Source organism: Pagrus pagrus, assembly GCF_965226575.1.
Source record: "Pagrus pagrus genome assembly, chromosome: 8".
NCBI classification, from domain to species: Eukaryota; Metazoa; Chordata; class Actinopteri; order Spariformes; family Sparidae; genus Pagrus; species Pagrus pagrus.
The window spans coordinates 4,023,401-4,046,269 of record NC_140192.1 but is presented as its reverse complement, the minus strand read 5'-3'; the positions used below and the strand labels follow the sequence as shown (position 1 = coordinate 4,046,269).

Below are 22,869 nucleotides of genomic sequence, written 5' to 3'. Positions count from 1 at the left end.
ATGTTCCCGGCGTAACTGCAATCTTTACAGGAGACGACGAGCAACAATACAACGATCAATATTTACCTTCTGTGTAATTCAATCGTGGCCGGAGGTTAAAATGTGAGCGCCGATTTACCAAATTAGTTATAATTAACAGATACAGAAAAGGTAGATGAATGTAATGTAAAAAAACCTGTTAAATCTTGCCGAATGTCTGCTGAAAGACATTTTATACTTACAAAATACAACATTTATTTTGCAGACATTAAGATATCATAAAATTTGTACTCATACTTTTAAACGTGCTGTAATTTCTTGGTGATTTAGGTTAAAGTGACTGGACAGAAACGGAGTAATTAAAGGCAGGCAATCTACTTAAAAAGGGACTTTATTTTCTGACTTGCACACTTAATAACTCCAAATTTTGGACCGAAACTTCATTTTTCTTTTGAGTTCTGTAATGAAGAGACCACTCAGAGCGTGCCAGCAACGTGCAACACCTCCCGAACGCCTCTCATGGTCAGCCTGCGGTGGGCTCGGCTCAGAGATGGCACAGGCTGCATGTCATTTCCTGCGGGACAGCGAGGGACTGCGGACACTCTCTGTACCCTCGCCCACAATCCCCCAACCCACCCCCGCTCTCTGGCAGGCGAAGACAGAGGGCGTCGATGCCTTGCACCTGGGACGCCCAAATGCCAGCTTGGAGGCTTTGGAACCGGGAACCTGTTTTTCAACCCAAGTCCCGCTGTGACCAAAACTACAGCAGAGCCCCTCTTTCCTCAAGCTCACCTCCCAAGGCAGTAAGATTGCTTCGCCCCCCGTGTTCACAGCAGAAGGCAGAGGGCAGAGGGAAGGCATGGCTCGGTGGGACGCCACCAGCCGGAAATGATCCTCCGTGTGCCAGCGCTGAGACGCCAACATGACAGAGGAGAGCCTGTAGTAGGCATGAGGTAAGACTAGTACGGCCCAGTATCACATGGCTGCCCCTCTGATTTAAAGCGAAACGCTCATCTTAACGCTCTGAATTTTTTTTTTTTTTTGCAATATAGCGCCGTGATAAAAGTGTGAATGACACATTTCATGTGGCTATGCAAAAAAACAGAGATCCCAAAAATGAGATTGCATAAACAGGCGCCCAGGTGACGGCACACCCTGGATAGCTGTCAATCACCTTTCACTATGAAAAATACCTCCTGACCCCTGCTTCCCTGCTGCACATTGTGGGATAATGACAGTCTCTGTGGGCACTCTGAGGAATTCGAAATGGGAGTTAGAAACGAGGTAGTTCAATCAGTGGGAAAAGGTCAAGTGCATGCAGATTCTCTCTCCCTCGCTCTGTCTCCATTCCCTTTCCCCCCACAGCTCCGCTTCACGCCCACCCCTCCACCTCCAGGGTGCAGAGGCAGTCAGGGGAAAAGGTTGTTATTTCTGCTGCTGCCTCATGACCACTTTTAAATATTCAACTGAAAAAGCTTGGACGTTTTGTTTTTTTTCTTCCGCGCTGCAATTTGATATGGCCGGCTAATTCCCCTGTTATGTCCCGCGCCGCCTCAGACAACAGCGGAAGAGAGGTGGCTGGAGGTCGTCACCTGAGCATATCCCCGCTCCCTTGGAAGCGTGGCTTAGGAGGAGAAGCTGCTAAAAGCAAGGCAAACTAATGGCTCTGGCAGCTCTGCCTGCAGAGGCACAGGGCTATTAGGAAAAACTACAATCCCCAGGTGAACCTCCATGTCATGTCCCGAGGCTGTGTGTGACATGGCAAGGTTGTCTCTGTCGTTCATGCTGGAAGAGTGCCGAACCTGACCTGACACAGCATGAACCTGGGATATCAGGCCTTCTGGGAACTTTTCATCTACACCTCTCTGATTGGCACCTCAGGCCTCCTGGGTGGTGTCAGAGAGGGTTACAGCTGCAGGTGTGCAAGAGGTCTATGTGTGTTTGTACATGTGAGAAAATCTCTGCTACAAGTCACAGAGTCGAGTCTCTTCACACCAGTTGATTGGAGACATTTAACAGGAGACAAAACTGGTTTTCCAAAATTAATTTCACCACAGCTGCATTCATAATGGTGTGAAATAGTTTCTGTCCTAATTAGGGTTACATACATAATTACAATGCAACCAAAAGTATGCTAGATCCTCGTGTGTGTGCGTGCGTAGGGAATGCAGCCAGGCCCCGCTGGGGTTAGACACAGGAGGGAACACCCAGGTTTAGCCCAAAGCCTGACCCAATCACAGGACAAATATGGGAGTGGCAGTAACCTGTGTGGTTAATGAGGGCAGAACCATCAACTGGTCTGAATACAGAGCACAAACGTGCACACCCAGTGTGACAATGGCATGAAATGTCATGCCTGACACAAATGCAAGTAATGAATAAACAAATGAAAACCTGCTGAAATCTGAAAAGATATTATTTTGGAAAATAGCCAGGCAGAATTATTCCCATTAACCCGTCAATTGAGGGGTTCTGGACTGGTTATTCTTTAGCTGACATGTGGCAGAGTAATTGCTGTCTGGGCCAGGAAGGAGGCAGGGTAGTGGTGGGGGCTGCTGGGCCTCCTGTCCAGTCATCTCGGTGTTACTCATCACTGGCCTGGCACACCTCCCTCTCCTCTCCAGGAGCAGGGCTGCTTCGACGCTCACCCCTGCTCCCTGGACCGTCAGACTCAAAGTGGAGGACAACGATCAAGGAGAGGGATGGGTAGCGAGGGAGGTCGCCGCTGGCTGACGGTGGCCAGGGTCAGTGGCATCCATTCACCCCTCTCCCCTTGCAGGGTCTTTTCTCTCTCATCTGTCTGGATGGGTGCCCTCTCTCTGGGGCAAAACACGATGAGAGGCCCTGGCTCCGCCGCCGTCTCTGCCTTTCATGTCTCCATCTAGGGCAGTGGTAGAGAGACGTGGAAGGGGAGGACGAAGGAGGGGGCAAGCTACAAATGTCACCCATAAGGGGGGATTTAATTAAAAATGACAGGGGCTGGCGCTCGAGAGTGCAGCCACATATGCGTGGAATTTGGGCGCAGTGAAAGCAAGTGCCTATGATTTATAATTCAAGTAATGCTCTGCACTCCTTTTAATTCTACGGCCAAAGAAAAAAATATCAAAAGGCCGCCTCTGTGAGGCTAATCCAATATGATATTTTTAAGGGCAGGCGGTCAATGGCTTTTTGAAAAGCCAGCTTCTCTGTCTCCCCCTCTGCCTCTCTCTCTCTCTCTCCTCTCCACTTGTCTGTCTTTCCCCACCTCCCTCTGCCGCTCCCTCCTTTCTCTCCCCGCTCTACAGTACCTCACCCTCCCACCCCCCCCCCCCCCCACGAGTCCAGACACAGAGCGGGCTGTGATAATGGAAACATCCCGCTCTCCGCCTCCCGTTTCTCCCGCTAAGCTCTGTGCGCTTGGGGGAAATTGATTGTCTGGCGAGCCGATCTGAACGCTTCCAGCTGATGGTAGAGCCAGTTAAGTCCTTTTTTATTGAGGGTATGAGGGATTTTTAATGGGAGTCGCATCAATGAACTGTGCAGCCACTCGACATCTGCATGCAGGGGCTTTTTTCTAAAACCCTCCTCGCCCTCTCATCCCAACTGCTCTGCCACTCCGGTCCTCACACACACACACACACACACACACACACACACACACACACACACACACACACACACACACACACACACACACACACACACTACTTTTGTGTAAAGGACAGCAGATGCAAATGACACAGCTCACCTCTGCCTCACTGCCAGGTAATCCCCCTCCTGCGCTCTCACTCACTCTGTCTCTTTGAGGGGTGTATTCTCGTATTCAGCCTCCTGTTGAGAGCCCAGGTCACCTTACCCACGGCCCCCTTTCCATGTTGGCACAAACTGGGCCACGAACAATCAATCACGGGGACCTGCTCAGCATGGTGACCTGAGTGTGCCCACTTCTGCAGCCAGACCCACTGTCTGCCTTTCTGCACCCCTTCTGGGCCTTGAGCGAACAAATGCCTTATTGAGGCCAAGAGCTGCACAGTGGTGGAAATCCAACACTTGCTCCCCCCCCCGCCTCCACCCCCCTCCAAGGACAGAAAGGAGGCTATTATGTTCAAACATCCTCATTATGAACCTCAAGTCAGTCGCTGTGGTAGTCTTTCAATCAAAGGATTTAACAGGTGGAGAAAGCGAGGGGGAGAGAGGGGGAGACGAAAGAGGGAGAGGGTCAGCGAGAGGGAGGGCAAAGGGAAGACTGGAGACTGTTCTTTTCTCTATTGATTCGAGCACTGACTCCCACCGGCTTCTCCTCAATGAAGGACCCTGAGAGGAAGTGGGCTAATCCTGCGAAATTGGAAGGAGAGAATCGATTAAGACGACTGTCGAGGACTCCCTCCATTCCTCCCCCCTTTCCTCTCCATCTTTACCTTCTCTAATTCTATTTTGCGCAGTTTCTCTTTGTCCTCCCGTTCACTTCACCTCTCCCTGAAACCTCATTAGCGAGCCCAGTTGAACCCCACTCAGCTTAAGAGCTGCCCCCCATCCAAATGCAACCGGAGCTCTGTCTTGTTCCCTTCCGTGTTTCGCACACACTCCGTATGAAACATCTCATACAGACCGGCAAAAACAAGTCCGGCACTGAGGACAGAGGTAGCACCCGGGCACCTTGTTGTTTGTGACTCTCCTCTCCTCTGTAGGAGGTGACTGGAGTGTGATGTTGAGCTGAGAAGTAGCTAATTGGCCAGTAAAGAGCTAAGAGAGAACACAGGCAGTGCCTCGTTTCCTCACCCAGAACCGAGGCTCTTTAAAGCCTTTCACTGGACTGGTTACAGGCCTGATACAATGTCTCACTGATGAAAAGCACAGAACCTGCATTTCCCACTAAGCCCCTCTAAGCTGAGGTAAAAACTGGTAGGTTAGTGCTCCCCTGCTCTCCATCCCCCTCCTTTTAATCGGCTTGAGGAAGCTTGTAGGCCTGCCATGTAAACAAAGGCCACTAAAGACTCTCGCGGTGTTCAATAAGGAGGAAGGACCTTTTTCTTCCCATCATCAGAAAACAGACTCGCACTGTAAGAGACTTATCCGAAAGCTTCGACAAAATTAGGGAGAAATTCACCTTCCAGATGCCCGACTGCCGCGGCTCTCTCTAATCCCAAACTGGTTGGAACTAGTTTTGCCAGCTCTGTAACAGTTTTCAGCCCTGGCTCATCTCTGTCCCTTTACACCATTTTGTGAGTGGACAGAGGGTGGTGCTCGGAGAGCAAACAGAGCAGCTGTCATGCTTTACAGGCGGCCGGCACAGCCAGGGCCAGACACTGTAAATGTTTACAGACCCTCAGGGTCACCCAGGGCCAGTGAGGCACGTTAAACACTGTCTGTTCGGCCCTGTTGCCACGACTGCACAATCAGCACAGCTAAACAGCCCCCCTCACAATGAGTAGCCAAACAACGCGGCAATCCAAGGTCTAAGTGCAGAGCGAATGAAACAGTTTAGAATTCCTCAGAGTAGCGAGGGAACGCGGCGACAAACAACACAAACCGGAAAGTCTATTTTCCTCCGCTTATTCACAGTCAGGGTTAACTACCTGTTTCCATCATTCACTGTGACTGATACATTAAACACGAATGACAAACACAAGCCTCTCTCATTCCTTAGCTCTGGGCCGAGCCGAACTCTTGACCTCCATCGCTCCCGGTCGCTTTGTTAACTCACATTTCCGTCCAAGGGCTTGCGGGGGCTCCAGGGTCTTGCTGGCACACACCGGGTGCTGGGGTGGAGGGTTTTGCCTCCTCTGCAGACAGGCCAGCATGGCGAGGTGGGCACACTACTACAGCCGGGGGAGTTCTGCGGCCAACCTGGAGCAGAAAAAGAGCAAGGAAAAGAGAAAGAAAAGGACATTGAGTGAGTTCGGCAGGCATGATTCGAGGTCAAAGCTCCATGGCTGCGTCCGGTAAGCCGGCAGGAGCTGGCTCTGGGCTAGATGGGCTCGGTTTCTCACCCAGGATTTAATTGGGAACGCATGCCTACAGCTGCCTGCCTCTCCGCTCTGTGTGCTGAATGATAAACACACACCTGCACTGGGGCAGCACGGTTGACACGGGTTCAGAGCACAGTCCAGGCCAGTCACTCTGCAGCTTCAAACAGCATATCCACACAGCCATTCAACCGCATCTCCTGTCTATGAAACCGTCCTCAAAACAAACACACGGGCTCACACAGAAAGTAGCAACACTCAGGCACATTCCTTCCGGGGGCAGTGTGTATGTGGTGATTGATGGCGTTATCTATGGACAGCAAAAAAAAAAATGGTAATGCTGAGAAAACAGCAGTCTGTCTGCTACAACTTAACATGCAACAGCTCTGGGGGACTGTCAGGAGAGGCCTGGGGGACTCAGCAGTGTCTGGATGTATGTGTAGTTGTGTGTTGAACCATATAGCTGCACGGGTGTGTGTGTGTGAGCGAATGCGATGGGTTGGGAGGGAGAGACTGCCAACCGTACATCAGGGCTAGTGACGGCACTAATCAATCTCCCTCTAGGCTATAAATCTCCAGCTCTGCACTCCCCCTTTTTCCCCACAGCCACCTTCAGTCAGGAACAGGGAGGCAGTTGCTGCTAGTTTCCTCTCAAAAAGCCCATCACGGCCCCAGTGGAAACGCAGGACACAGTCAAATAAATAAATAAATATAAGAAAAGGAAACCCACAGCTCCCCTCAGTGAGAACCTCAACAATCGAGTAGCATGGAGGGGATCATTCATCAGCAACATACCGGTGTCACACCGCACAATGATGACTGATTACAAAGTCTTCTACTTGGATTATGTGCAGGATGAGAACAGCTAAAGAAAACCATTTAGGTCCAGAAAGTGCCTTTTATATGATAAGCATCGAGATTCACTCCTCTGTAGTTCACTCGGCGGATACCTCTTTGGTTTTTCTCCAGAAAGATAAAACCTGCTCTTACTGTTTCTGAGTCTCGTGGCCTTAATTTTTAGCTCCGAATGTGTTCGGCTCTCCTGCCCAGAAAATGCATCGACGTGAAACACTATCGTTTCCATCTGAGCCGGTCTCCTCCCATATTAAAACAAAGAACAGCGGCAAATATTTCATCTATGCTGTCAGCGCCAGCGTCTCCTGCCATGATGCGTGGCAGATTATTGAAAAATGATTCCTCATGCGCCTGTCACAGGCTTGTCCTCTGTTATTTATTTTCTCAGTGAATCACTAAATGAACATTTAGCCACCTGCCATCAGTCCATTACGGAGTTGTATAGATTATCATTTTAATATGAAAGAGTGCAATTATAATGATTACCAGATAAATTAATGGTAGTCCATAAAAGCTGCAGCTCCTGTTGTTGCTCATTTGAAGGAATAAAAGACAAAAAATGGAGATCAGCGGCGAAAAAACATGAAAATATTAAAGCACTGATAGAAGCAGTCAGTCACACCAACCTTTAATAATGGAAGAACGATCCTGAAATATATGATCAAGGTGGAAAACGTAAGATAACATCATATATTTACTTCTGACTGTATCATTATTTTGATTTTCAGACCATAAATCATCCGACTGAAGCTACAAACCCTCCGAGAAAAAGAATAAAATACACTCATCCGCTAAATGCATAAACTTGAACTGTAGATACTGCCATGTTGAATATAATCTACATTTAAAAGAACTGACTAGATTTTAATTAATAGGTGCATTTCTATAAACTCTCACAGTCCTCTGCACACACATACAGCTTTTTAAAACAGAGCTTTGAGCAGTCGATCCGTGTTTACTGTCAGAGTTTGAAGCAAATACATCGTTTTTTTTCCCTTCTCTTCACAGATAAAGTAAAAACCTGCTTAAAGTAGCTACGGGTTGGAGAAAAATGGAGGCAGGAAGCACGACAGACAAACACAACACAATTTACTGCCTATAATTAAGGCTGAATGACTTTCCTGAAGTGAATACTTAAAGATTACAGGCAGGTGTTACAGAAAAAATGCATTATCCCCGCCAAGGATTCAGTCTTTCACTCACAAAAGGCTTTTTTTTTTTTCAAATAAAACATTTTTCACAAGACATTAAATTTGACCTCAGACCCTGCAGGCTTGTATAACACACTTAACACTCTTGTGTATTTTTAAACCCTGTCAGAAGCAGCACAAAACAACACTTTTAGCACAGACCTGACAGTGTGAAAATGGTGTTCACAAAAAAAAAGGCTTCTCTATAATAAATGTAAGTAAATTAAATCTTTAGACGCTGAATTCCTTCTTAATTCAGTGCACTCTCTCTCTCTCTCTCTCTCTCTCTCTCTCTCTCACACACACACACACACACACACACACACAGACACAGACACACAAACACACACTGCAGATGGAAGAGAGGGGCGACTCTATTTCTCGCCAGGTGCTTGAGCAAAAAAAAAGGTCGCTCGCAGTGCCATTTCCTCTCACACACAGGCGAGCCCGGTCCAAACACACTGGCACTTTGAGCTCATTACTGGCTATTCACATAATCCTTTCTCTGTGTCCTCTCTGTGAGTATACTAATTTCACAACGAGTCCATCCTCACAGCCCATTTGTTCAAAAGATAGTGGTTGAGAGAGAGAGAGAGAGGAAACGGGGACGCGGTGTAGATTGAGACTAAAAGCCAGCCTTAACGGGGGGATACCTCCACAGTTTTTCCCCTCTCTGAAATGAAAGACAATCGTGTAACTACCCTCCATTTTTCTCCATTTGCTGCTCACCAAATGTATTCAGAGGCATTATACTTCGCTGAAAGAGACCCACTTTTTTTCAATTCAATTTCAAGAACCAATTTTCTCCTATTATTGCCTTTAAGAGCGAAGCAGAAGGAGCAAGTCTTTGGCTTGTTTGTCATGTCCCCCTTTCGCCTCATCTCCTCCTATTAGGTTATTGTACTACTTAGCAGATGTCTATCAGGGGCAGGAAATTATCTCCAAACCAAAACCCTGTGACCCATTATCCAGCTGCCCTAAAACAGCCTGTCATGCTCAGGTATATCCCTGTGAAGGCGCAGGAGGATGTGTGTGAGCAACACACCCCCAACACAACCCCCTCAATGCCGTTCGAAAAAAACCACCTTCACTTCACTCACTCATCAAATCCACTCACAGGTCTCCTATTACACCAGTGCGGGGATATCTCAAAAGCCAGGATGTCTATCGGCTCTTTCCCGTCCTGCTAACGCTGCTGCAGGGTTTGCAATGGGGGCGGAAGATCAGTCCCATGAGATGAGGGAATAAGCCGGAATCAGGAGGCGGTGGGCTCGGCAGAGGGCTATTTCTAAGTTAAAAGGTTCTTAAACTGCAGAGGAGATCAGAGGAGATGGCTCCCCGCGCCCAAAGCTGTGTGCCCAGATAAGCATCCAGCCAAGTGCGGGGTGTAACAGGGTGGTCATGGGTGAATAAACGCAGTGTATGTGTGTGTTTTGAGCGACACGTTTCAGGTGAAGGAAAGAAAAAAGGCAGCTGATGCCGAGGCTGGGTATCAAACCTCAATACGTGTGTGTCTGAGTATGAAAAACTGGGAGGATTCACGGCATTGTTCTCTTTATATTAGACTGTACGTTCTTGCATGGCTGCTGTCAAATGAAAGAAACAGCTCAATATCCCAAGAGTCAGGTTTTATATTAGACATCTCGGCACCTCAACATTAAGGCCAGTGCCAACATTCAGTGCTAATGCAGGAAGTAGCCTGCCCACTATGCAGCGAGGCTGAAAGCTATGGAGGCCGGTCAGACGAACGGGCATGTAGCAGGTCTAACTTTAAACACAAACACCCGGAGTCCATCTCCCGTTACGACCTGTGACTAATGTTTGCCTTCTTCATCTGGAATGAGAGCGATCTGGACACAAACCTGATATCACAATTCATTTGACTGCGATCATGATCCACAATCTTCATTTTTTAAAATGCCTTGTAGACCAGAAACAGCCCATGAGTTTCTCCTTTTGCAGAATAAAAACACAATAATGCATCAACGATACACTCGTTCTCTTCTGGCAGAAGCTCTTCATCTGCCGTGCTGGAGGTGTAATTAACGCTGTGCTGTTCACAACACCATTTCATCCTGCGCTGTCAAAGGAAGTGAGAACAAACTCCTGGATCTGTCCGTTTATCCGGAACCACACCAAATGTTTGTGGTGTTTATTCTGGCCTGAGACCCGTCCTCCATCCAGGTTTCATGGAAACCTGCTCGGTAGCTTTTGTGTAATCCTGCTGACGAACCAACCCACAATCGCTGTACTGTCTGATTTTCCTTGCAAGTCAAGGATCATACCAAACTTGCCATGCACAGATGCAAGAATTTCAAAACAAACATTACAAATGTTGTAATCTGGGTTCTTGTTCTTGCGAAAGAGATGTTACAAACATGCTACTACTTCTAATACAGGTCATAAAGTTATAATCCTGGTATCCATGTTAAAACTCAAGTATTGCTGCAGCAGTTGAAGCAAAAGCAATCTCAAACCCTCGCTAAGATTATCCCTGAGTAATTTTTTATAATAAACCAATCATCCAGCTTCTATAGAGGTCTTCCCCAGTTAAAGTGTCCCTGGTGAAGCTCCCCCCTCCCGCTGTAGGACCAGCCGTGGTCTGGGAGCCTGGCAGACAGCCGCCACAATGAGCAGAGGTGGGGCTTCAACCTAATTGAATGGTGACCCTGCCGTCTCACTGTGGGACGCCCCATGCAGTGCTTTTAACAAGCTGCTGTGTCTCCCCTCTTAATAAGCCCAAACAAGTTAATCCAATCGACACACTCAAACCCTTTCTTTTTCTTTAACAAGGCACTGCTTCTACCCCCTTAATCCCCGGCTCCCCCTTCTCCGTCACCATACCGTCACATGAATGGAGGCAGAGTGAAAGGCTCCATTAGCAGGGGCTGGCAGTAAACCCCCTTCAGCTCGCCACTTTCCACACACCCGCACTAAATAATTTGCGCTCATACTGTATATTCAAAACACACACACTCAACACACACACACACACTAATTCTCACACGGACCTGAGATAAAGCTGGTCTGCTCGGACATGGCACACAATGAGAGGGTTATGTTTCGCCGACCCCGATCCACAAACACACCAACAGCAAAACAACACACAAACAAAAATTCTGAGGGGACGTTTGCCGACAGGCACGCACTCTGGGACATAAAAAAGGCATTGTTAACAAACCCTCCCAGCTCCACAAACAAGAGCCACTGATTCCCTAACAATACAAGCCCCTGGATGCACTCACCCACCAGCTCTGCACAACCTCACACCAGCGCAATAAATAACCTGCACAACAAAAGGCCATTGTGTGTAAAAGCCTACAGTTTAGGCATTATTGCCATGATATACAGTGTTGGAATAACATATTGGCAGCTGATTCTTATATATACGATGCGGCGTGTCACCGTTATTGGAACTTATACAGCCGAGCAGTCGTATTTATAAGAGGTTTCTCTGCAGATGAAGGGCATCTTGGCAAAAAACACTCAGCTGTTAGCTTTCCATATTCCAGTCAGCTTCAATAGCTTCACCCATGGGATGAAGGGTGAGGAATGTCTGGCAATCCAATAGCAGAGAGTCGTCTGTCATCTCTAATCAAAACACGCCTGCCTAGACTAATGTCAACCCTGTAATAGCAATGAGGACTAATTGACTTCACAGCCAACTGCTGCATCTTTGTGCTGGGCTAAGTTTCATTAATGCTAAATAAACTGGCTCAGGAGGCAGGGAGCTATTATGACCATGTGGCAACCACATTTTAAAATGTAGAGAATGCAGAGAGCTAAAGGAAATGAAGATGAATGAAATGCAGATTAAGATTCATACAGAGACAGTTCAGGCTGGCTGGGTGTGTTATTGGGATGAGGACCGCCATGGGGCCAATGAAAAATTTGAGAATGTGACTCATATTTTAGCCGCTACCTGAGCAGCAAGTCTCATGATGGATAACAACAGTCACTTCTGGGCAGAAGACTGCTGGTTGATTTGCATTCTGGAGATACGTGAAACTGGAAAAACGTGTACTTCTGTTGTTATTTACAGCCGTGACTGTGACGTGTAGTGATTTATGGCTAAAGGTGCGGTATGTAAGAATTGTCCACCTTGAATTCATCCCAACAAACAGAGGCAGCATACTGCAACTGTTCTTATTATACATCCATGACTTTAACTGCCGTTAGCTTGTTAGCACTGTTAGCCGTGCAGCTAGCTGGACTACCAGGGGAGTGTAAGGCAAGGCAAGTGTATATTTAGATAGCACAATTCAGACACAAGGCAACTCAAAGTGCTTTACAGGAGCATACAATTACATTAAAAGACATTAAAAATTGCATTAAAAACAAACAGGAAGACATCAAGAAACAAAACATTAAAACAAGTTTGGAAATAGGAAACTAAGCTAAAGTAGAAGAGGTTTAAAAAGAGACAAGACTAAAGAATAAAAGTCACGGTGCAGTTCAAAGCCTTGAAATTGCTTCAGTGAAAGGCTGCGGCGAACAGAGAGGTCTTCAGCCTTGTTTTAAAAGAGGTGAGAGGTGTTAGTGATTACACCCCAAGCTCAGGAGCTTTGGACCACTGGGAGCAAGGAGGTTTTCAGGCCCGGGGCTAGTTGGATAGCATGCTAACTTCCGTAGATATCTCTTCAACACAGTGGCCTACGTACTTTGACGTAATGTAATAACTGTGGTTCCTTTTCTTACATATTGCACAAACAAAAATGTTTGTCTGCCCTGTCTTACCTTTGATGATGTGCTTATTTCATGCATTATATTGATTAGCACATCTTTTGATATCTATACAACAATGACATCTATGAGTAACTAAGAAGCTGCTGGTGTTGCAGGAAAATCTTTAGTCTGCGACCCAACAGGTGAATACGTTCTCCCAACGTTACCAAGTGTTATTAATATTAAATGAAAGCATCAAACATGCATTTTAGATGAATTAGATGGATACACATTGAAATAACATCACAAGAAAAGACGATGCAGGGGTTTTCTACCTGGAAGGTACTGTAAACAAACACTGTGATTGGTCTTCAGGTGGTTCTGGTGGATTGTCCAGGTCAGACTCTTGTTGCCATGGATTCAAACATACTATGTCCTGGAGTGAGTGAGAAATAAAAAAATATCTCCACATATTTGAAACAATATGTTCCTTCACTACCGCTGCTGCCAAAGCTACTGAGGAAAACAATGCATCTTCCACTGCAATCCTCGGAAACAACCAGAGACTGTAATTCTCTCAAGTATTACATGTGCAGCTTTTGGTTGGGTTTACCAAAGGATCAGTTATGTAAGTCGCTGCATACTGCTCTTTTTTTTTTACACCTACACTATAAGGTGAGAAGCGTACAGGGGCGTACAGTAGGCTAAGCCCTTATTAGCTTGACCTTGACATCGGTTACTAACAAGTGCCCTGAGCAAATATAACTCGTGTGACGGAGCAAGAAAATGCAGGTTTAACATGACACTTTACACTAAGGTCCTTCTAATAACTGTTAGTTAATAGCTAATAAGATGCTTATTAACATTAACAAGACTATATAAGTGTTAATAATAGCATAATAAACAAGATATTTATAAATACTTTATGTAATGCAGCCTAACAAAAGGATTTATCATCCTGCTTCAAATCCGGCAGCTGCATGAAGCAGCTAACTGTCCAAAATAAAGGATATCTTAACCCTAACAAGGTGTTGTTCTTTCTTTAGATCCAGTAGCTGCAAAAAGCAAAGTTAACTGTTGTTAATGTGTCACACTACAAACTTGTCAGAAGTGGAAAATGTCTCGAAGGCAAGGAGGAGCCAGACTGAAGAAACCGGTACAGAAGATTTCAATAGAGTGGATGAGGGCAGAGATGTCTTCACCATGAAAGAAGCTCAAACGAGCATAAAAAACGATGTTCAACTGAAGCCAACTTTACTCTCGTTGAGCTTAAACCTCAACAACACAGTACAATAAAATAAAACAGCACTGTGACAAGATACTAAATGCACCAAAGTAATTTGTCACTTGTAGTTTTAAACAACATTTTCTTGAGTGTATGAAAAATGAAACCGAGCAAAAAAGCAACGAGATGTAAAACACAACCACAACAAACAGTCATAACTGACTTGTAGCCTTGTGTTTTTAATTGAATTCAAAAAAAAGTTGTGTATCCTGTGCGCTAATTACCATCCTCAAACCCAACACATGCCTGCAGTCCCACGCTGGGAGAGTCCCCCCACCAGTAAAAAATCTGTTTTGTTTCCAGCACAGCGCAACCAAGGTGCTCTTACAACACGACTGAGCCTCGACGCTCCTGCCGGTGCCAGCGAGGGAGTTTGAGCAATGAGAGCGTGGCTTAAGATTGTCAGACAAACCACAGGGGAAACACATCCTCTTCTCCTCTTATTGCCTCAGCCTTTCTTGTATTGTTTTGTAAGGCGGCGGCATCAGTTGTCATCTAATACCACTTTCACACAGAAACCCTGTGCATGTTGTGACATACCGAGCAGATGTGGAGGGTAGCTGTGCAGCTTCTACTAAAGAGCGTTGATCACAGATACACCAGAGGACTGCGGTTAATTGAATACAAGTCTGACTGCATTAAAAATTTAATTTCCCTTTAAAAACAGAGTATTATCATGATTATTGCTGCAGTTGCGTCCTCACCAGTCACGACTTTCAAACATAAATCACAAACCGTCCTCTGTTACTGGAGCCTAATGTGAAAAATGAGCTGTGCTTTCTTGGTTTTTCCACGCTAGGATTTATATTTTCTCAGTAAACCTTATTACACACATTTTGTAAAGCATTGTTGATATTGCAAAATTTCTTATCCCAATGTGACACAATCCTTTATTGTCCCAGACAGGTCCATTCACGGCTTAACACAACAACAATAAAACAAGGGTTGCTTTTTTTTTTTTTTCCCTTCTCTCTACCCATCCTCACTTGAATATTCAAACAGTGTTCATTGTCTTTTTGTGTTTTGTTCATTGTTTGTTGTGCTGTCATTCCTCAGCTTGGCTCCTGAACTTCAAAGAAAGGCTTATGTCAATTTATGATGAAATGGAGTGAGCAGGCGAGAGAGACGAGCGAGACGGAGAGAGGGGGAGAAAACCTTCGCGCAAAATGGCCCTGCCTCGAAATGTATGCTTATTAATGGGTGTTCAATAAATCAATGGAATATAATTAAATTCAAACAATGTGATTTCTTCTCTCGCTCGCCGAAAGCCCGACTCCAAACATCGCTCTCTGCAGGGCCTAAGGTGACCCCAATTCCCATGGTCTAAAGGACAACTCCGCTGTCTTTCACTGGAGGGTGTCGTAGATCCGATAGTCAGTCATGCATAACATTAGTGTGTTGTGAAGCCCACAAGGCAATCAAACGGTGCGCCGTTAAAATGTTGACATTGATCTCATTTGATATATCTGAAGTGTGACAAAGCCACTTTTGCTCAGCTGGATATTACGGACTATAGAAGAGAGGATGACACAAGTGCTCACAGCTAAGCTAGTTGGGAGAGGAAGCAGGCAATTTTCTCCACATATTTCCTCCTCGCTGCAGTTTCCGTCGCTGAGACTCGGCAGCCTTTTCCTTTATACTCCATAATGTGTGTGCCATCCAGCTGTTGTCATCCAGCTCCCTCTGAAATCTGGCCCTGACCATGCCAGCAGGGAGAATCCAATTGGACGGAGTGGGAGGTGAGGCTGCAGTTGATAATCACCTGCTGGCTAAAGGCACAGATGGCACAAACACCAGCAAGATGTTCGTGCAGCAGCAATCCAAGAAGTCTTTTTCCTGACAGGCTGACAGACAAACACAGAAACCTGAGAAACCCACAGCGAGCTGAGGAATTACCGCATGCAGAAAACCTGGAAGCCTTGGCGGCAAGTGAGCCACCTGAAGTATAAAGAGTTAAAGCATCGATCTCTTGTTTTCACCGGCAAGGTCTTGGTGTCACTGCTCAATGATTGGGGAAAGTGAAAAAGTGGGCAGGTTGTAATGATTTAAAATGGTAGATGCTTTCCATGACAAAAGCGACCCGATAAGGGCTCCCGTTATCAGCGAGTCTGACCAGCCACGGAGAGAATCGAGAAGCGAGGTCATCGCGGAGATAACGGCACATACGCGCAGACTGATTATCTCCTCCCTCTCAAGGATTTTTGATACATCTCGTTTCTCCTGTGATTTATTCGGTAGACCAAAGTCTTGCTCGCCGTCTCGGGTCTCAGAACTGCACTTCAAGGAGAGCCAGGTTGGTGTGCACCTGTTAAGATTTACTCTCGAGCTGCCATGACTTTAAATCTCCTGCCACACTGAGAGACAGTCAATTTAAGTTTCCACCGGGATTAACAGAAGATGAGTGCTGATACATTTAACCACAACGTTCGACTGCCGCTGAAATCGGGTGGCAGAGCTGTTCGCTTTTCTCTCCGAGCTCCAGATGAAGGAAGCCGGACCAAGTCATTTAGTTTATTGATGTTGCAGGCAGAGATTTTTTTTATGGTAGTCAAGGCTCCCAACACATCAAACATATGAGAGTAAAAACGCCCCGGAGACATCCCTCTTTCCCGAAGACTCCCCAGCAGTTGAGCTCCTTCTGCTCTGTGTGTTACTGCTTGGTGCCTTGGTTTGTCCTTCACAAGAGACAGGTAACACTGCCAAGACCCAGTAATTAGTGCAGATGGAGACTGTAATACTCTCTTCCCCTCCCTGCAGAAATGCCAAGGGAGGCAATCTATAAATTCCTGCATATTAATGCAATTTAAAACCACTCCAGACACCTTGCTGGAGGCAGGTGATAAAAAGGTGAAAGGCAGACTACCTAGCACACAGCTGCTGATATGGTGGTGACATCAGTCCTGTCAGCAACTTCCTGACACCTCCGACGCGCACACACACACACACACACACACACACACACCAAAATAACTCGATAATCTATCTCCTTTCTCAGAAAATGCTTTCCAAATCCTGACCTTAGGCCTTACAACTGGGTCTCTATCAATAATTAAACGGTAATCTAAAAACCCATTTGAGTTGGGTCATCTTTCTGCGCCATTGTCCCTGCTCCTCTTCTTCCTCCATCTATTTTTTCCTCTTTTCTGTAAGATCTAGTTAGAGATTCCATTAGCATGAGAAAGCAGGCTGGTAATTGTCTTCACCCTACTGAGTGATCCCTGGATAGAGGATTAGGCTGAGAGAAAGCCCTATTTCAACTCCGAGCACAGATGCTGCCCACAGCCACCCACTCCAGATTAGATTAGACTGCAGAGGGGATGAAACCGCCCCGGTAAACTTCAAGCAACATTAAACAGAGAGCGCGGACAGGAGGTTAAAACCAATAAACTTTTGTTCACCTTCCACTAGCAGCTGTGACCCCCTTTATTTTCTTTTTTCTCTGCTTTTTTAGAAATTTTCCTTTTTAATCTACTAATATGCTTTTCTGCTGAAAATGGGGATTGGGGGGAGAGGCAGCTTATAATTTTCTCTCTCTTCTCTCTCGCTCTCTCTCTCTCTCTCTCGCTCGCTGATATACACAGAGTATTTAGAGCTGAATCTCCCTAAATCATCCCCCTGGGCCACCCTGTCCGTCACTAATCTGCCGCGCCGCCCGCCCACTCATAAGGAGGTGTCACATTTCTGGCTCTCCTCCACGGGATAAGCACTTCAAACACCAGAGCCTCTCCTCTTGACCTTTCCACGGAGATGATCGATTAAGCCCATTGGATTTATTCCATAAACAGGCAGCCATTACATCAAAAAGGCAAAGGAATTTACCTCGGAGGCAGAACTTCAATCCATATAAGCTTCATGAGGGTTTCCAATTTTTATTGGCTTTTTCAATCCACTCCTCGCGGCCCATTAATAAACACGGAGCCTTTTTCAAAAGGTTTCCGTATCTGAATCACTGCAGTTCTCTACCTGTAATTATTGAAGCAAGTCACAATGACAACAGAGTGAAATTCAAGTGCTATCTGTACTCCATAAAACCTGCGGTGCGTAAAAACAGTTTAGCTCGCTCCCCTGCCGGAGCGGGATAAAACAGAGAACAAAATGACTGAAAGGTTTAAAAAGTAAAAACAGAACAAATACGGCTGCTTTGTTAAAAAAACAGCACATTTACGGTGGAAAGTCTTCACTCTGCTCTCCACCTGTCCAGGAAGCTCTGTGGGGTAAACCCAGGATTACAGAGGCCAGTAAAAGGTCTGCTGCTCGCTTGCTGCATGAGCCATTAAGTTACAACACTGCAGGCTTCCTGTTTTCATGCTTGAACACCTTCTACATGCTTTCAGCGAGGACAAGACTAAACAATCTCGAGTGAAACACCAGGGAGGAGACACCCGAGAAAGACAAAGAGCATTTTTTCGGCGACAGAGCGCTTCAAACCACAAGAAATCACACGCCGCTTCGAATCCCATTTGTGAAAGTTTAAGACAGGAAATCTGAAATCAGTTTCATTTCACCAGAAGAGAGGGTTCCCTCCGAGGAGCCCAGAGAGACTCCTCCTGTTTGTGATCACAGTGGCCAGAAGCTCTGCCTCAGCTCTGAGGGACTCCTGCTCTATGGTAATCATATCCTATTTGAATAATGAGGCAATACCACCACTCCTGCCGCCCATTCCCTCTGCATCCTTGACTGGACTCTTTGATAGACACTAATTCCAGCTCCATCTATAAAGCTCCTCTCATGCATTTTTAATAGAATCTATTACTTTAGGATTAAATTATAAAAGACTGTCCTCCTTAAATTTTTAATAGTTTGCATAATTGGTATCAGGGCCTGAATGCGAACCATAAAAACCCAGTTTGTACAGGACTGCGCGGCGGAACGAGCCGGACAAAACCACACAGCACCGCCGCACAAAAAAAACGACACACATGGCACGCCACTATCGCAGGCGAGCACACATCTGCACACGCCTGTGCACGCTCATGCAACAAGGCCATTATAGCTCTGGGTTCATAGCCGTGGAGAATAGGGCGGTGTGAGTTCAGCACTGTGAATGAAGGGGACAATAAGGTCAGGGACCATGAGAGCTGCTTTTGGCTGCTGAGCTCTCGCAGCAGCCTGAGGCAGGAGGAGTCACCTGATGGAAACAGGAGACATAAACCAGGTGTCCACAGACACCTGCTGCCACTGATGTCAACTGCGACCGGGACACTCGCCGGGGCAAACAGCAAAAACTACTTAGCAGGTTTACAGCCTCGCTTAGTCTCCGCAGTCACTGATAACTCTTTTCGGTCAGCTTCAGTGGAAACGCATTTCCCTTCTCTGTTCTCCGTTCCAGGCCGATCGGCCATGAGTAAATGTCAACCGCACTCTTTTTCACTCTCGCTCTGCATTTCCAGCTGAGCTCTTTCCAATAACAGACAGTGAATACAGGAGAGCAAATGTGTCTGAGGCGTCTCCTCTAAACTAGATCCCCCTTAGAAATCTATGCACGTCACCATCCCCCAAATTAGCACCGCAGGGACACCCCCCTCACCGCCCCCGCCTGCTGGCGGCAGCTCTTTGGCATATCTGTACCGGGGAAAATATTTCACACTGTATGAATTATTAAGTGCGGGGCCAGTGCTAAGCAGTGTGGAGATAGACCAGTTATTCACAGCTCTATTGGGACGGATGCGTCGGAAACCCGGGCCGCTCGCCTATCAGATCGTTTGTCACGAGCGATAGACAATTTACAATGAGAGAGTTTTTCAATTTATTCATTCTGCTGTCACTGCAGTTTTCTACCTCCACTCATTCCACTCAACAACCCCCTCCTCCGCCAACTCCGTCTCGTCTGGTGAGGGGGCTCCACGCTTGAACCAGCCGCCTGCTTCTCCGTCTGATACTGCTGCTCACTTTGTCTTTTCTCAGCCCCGAGGAGAGAAGTGGAGGTGAAACACTCGCGCAAAAAAAAAGACACGAGGAGAGAGTGGATCCTGCTTCTTTAATCATCTTAACTGAGGTAAAGGTGTGTTGGGGACATCCTGTGACAGCTGAGGGGTTCAGTTCCCAGTGGTGAAGCTGCGACTGTGTGATAAAGGAGCAGAACAGGAAACAAGGCAGACGAGGGCGCTTGAGTGTGCATCTTTAGGACTTTAAGCTCCTGGCAAAGAAGAGACAAACCAGGAGGACCACCCCATTAGAAAGAAGTCAAAGAAGAACAGCAGTTGACTTCTTTACTCTGTCAAAGGCAAATTAAGCCATGAGAGAAAGAGAGAAAAAAACATATAAAAGCTTAGACATAATAAATATGTTCCACTATTTGGATCTGTATTGCAATAAAAGACAAAATCAGCCCAAACACAGGTTTTAACTTTGACTGGATGGGAGAGGAAAAGGATCCAAGAGGCCGGGATCCTGCTTATTTTCACTTAAGAGAAATTTCCAAATAACAATGCCCACGCAGATAGAAAGAGGACCTCAGCACAAACGACTGGCAGACTGCAATTTCAACATTAATTACTGAAGGTGAACCAGCAGTCAGAACCGCCACGGATGTATTTCTGTTTTTGTTCCCAAATACTCTCCGTCAAAGAGAAATAAACCACAGAACGGGCTAGCAGATGATGTTTTTTCCCTTTCCAAGCTGAATATACAAGAGGAATAGCACATGACATCAGCAGCTTTGTTGGTCTAAATGCTCAGTGAGAGCAGTTTGACCTGTAAAGCAGCCCAGAGTGTTTCTCTATCGGTGATGTTCTTTGAAAGCCTGACGCAGACGGGCTGCATTGAATAGGCCTTGATGTGAAAGGCAGAGATGTTAGATAAATGTCCTCACAGCCAAGGCCTCTGCCCTCTTCCTGATGATGCATTCTTATACTCAAATACCCACTCCCCCTTCACACGCACACACACACACACACACACAGAAACACAGACATGCAGTGCCAACAATCCCACTGAGGGCAGCATTTGTTTGGGGACAAGGTGACCCTGTTGCCTAGGGGCCTGTGAACAGGGACAATGAAGGCCTCTCATCCTGCACACACCCAGCCGGCTGTGCTGGGCTGATGACGGGGCGGAGGGGTGGGGTGTGAGGGGCATCACAACACCCTGCTACTGCAAGTTTTAAAACCCCTATTCAGGAAGCCCCCTGAGATAGCTCCTTTCACACCCCGCACAGACGGAGCAAAATCCCTGCTTGTAACCCAGAGTCACGCAGTCAACAGATGGAGCGGCTATTGAGTGAAGGATTGCGCCGGCAGAGGCGGCTCCTCATCCATCCCCGCTGGAAACAATGGGGCAGCAGGTCAAGAGTGCCGTCTCCAGGAGGTGGGGTCAGGGAGGAGGGGCGTGCTTTGACACAGCCGAGCTATGCGAGCGCTTTGAAACCGGAGGAACTGAGAGAATCTCTTTTGGATGGCGAGGCGGAGGGGTGGAGGCTCGTGGCTGCCTGTGAGAGCGCGCAGGCTTCGGGATGAGACTCAGGTGGAGGGGGGGCTTGTGTGTGTGAATCTGGGACAGCAGTGTTTGTGTTTAACCTGCAAACAAGAACAAAAAGTCATCCCTGCGTGCACACATTTCGCATGTCAAGGGGGAAGCACAGACTCGCGGTTTAAAGCACATTTCAAGGACCAACTGTTACCGAGGCTCACTCATCTTCGTGCACCAAAAGCTGCACTTAAAGCACAGAGAAGTTCATTGTTGATAGAAAGCACTTCAGCGAGGCTATACAGAGAGCAGAGGAAACCTTTACCACTGCAGAACAGTTGCAGTGCCCTGAGGACATTTTTTCATAAAACACTGAAGTGGATTCACTTGAAACTGATGTTAAATATTACACAACCACAGGCCACAGCTCATTCTAGTTATTAAAGCACACAATTAAAGAGCAAAATGCTTTTTACTTTACTGATGCCTTATATTTAAATAGCAGCAGCACGATGTGAGATCACAGGTAGCGTAGGTGCCTGACTAAAGCCTGTATAAATAGCGGCGTTATATTGTTCTGAAGTCATTATTAATGGATTGATTCGCCGGGTTTTCAAAGTGAAGGAGCGACTGTGAGACCAAAACGCTCATGCGTGTGTGCATGCACGGTTGCGTGATCATACAGCTGATCACAAAGCAGTCATAGCACCCTGTAGGGGAAAGTATATCAATTTCCATTGACCAGCAGTCTTGCTATCATGTGGCTCTGACCCGGGAGTCAATTAGTCATCTGGGTTGCCCTGCCTCACTGGGTTTTCCATGGCCAGAGACGAGACAAAGACACGAGGAAGGTATATAATGATCCCATAACTTCAGGATCTTTATAAGGTATAAACATCCCCACCTACAGAGACGCCAAATACTGCCGCCACATGTCCCTCGTACTTAAAAAGGTTCGGTTTATGGGGCCATTCTGAATAGGAAGCCACTCATTACAAAGCAGAGGGTGTCAGGAGCATTGCAGCAATTCTCCATTAACAACCACTTGACAAGAAAGAACAGAGACTCAAAAAAGACTTCCTACCACTTGGGAAATAGTCACAAATCACACCTAATTAAACACAAAAGCCGAGTCCATGAAATCAGAGCGCAGAAAGCCTTTTGAAAGTAGAGGCGAGATGGAGTTTTCTGAGTTGTGAGACGCATATGTTTGCACAAGGACACCCTCATTTCATTCCCTCAAACAAATTCTCACATAAGTACAGCGGGGCAAAAAAGGTCGAGCTGCTATTCTTCCTTCCCTAGGTCACAGCACAATACATCTATGCATCAGTCATTTGCCTTTTCAGTATACACAACTCTTATGTGTTTTGAGGACCGAATTGAAAAAACATAAATAAGCCTATTCCAACCATGTTGAAAGGGATCAATAAGTGCATAGAAAAAGAAAATGGCCATAAACACAGAGGCTTTTATTCAGAGTGCCACGATGCAGATGAAAGCACAGAATGCACCTGGAGAGCGGCGCTGAGAGCGCAGAGAGCCC

General features: G+C 46.5%; 1 protein-coding gene across 1 annotated transcript in view; it reads right to left on the bottom strand.

Annotated features, from left to right (window-relative positions):
• The window catches only part of fam222aa (family with sequence similarity 222 member Aa), a 48,713-nt gene that overhangs the window by 15,547 nt on the left and 10,297 nt on the right, over positions 1-22,869 (bottom strand). Inside the window, exon 2 of the mRNA XM_084360454.1 lies at positions 5,663-5,805. Coding sequence (XP_084216580.1) covers positions 5,663-5,759 — 97 coding nt within the window. The 5' untranslated portion in view covers positions 5,760-5,805. The remainder of the gene's footprint in view (positions 1-5,662; positions 5,806-22,869) is intronic.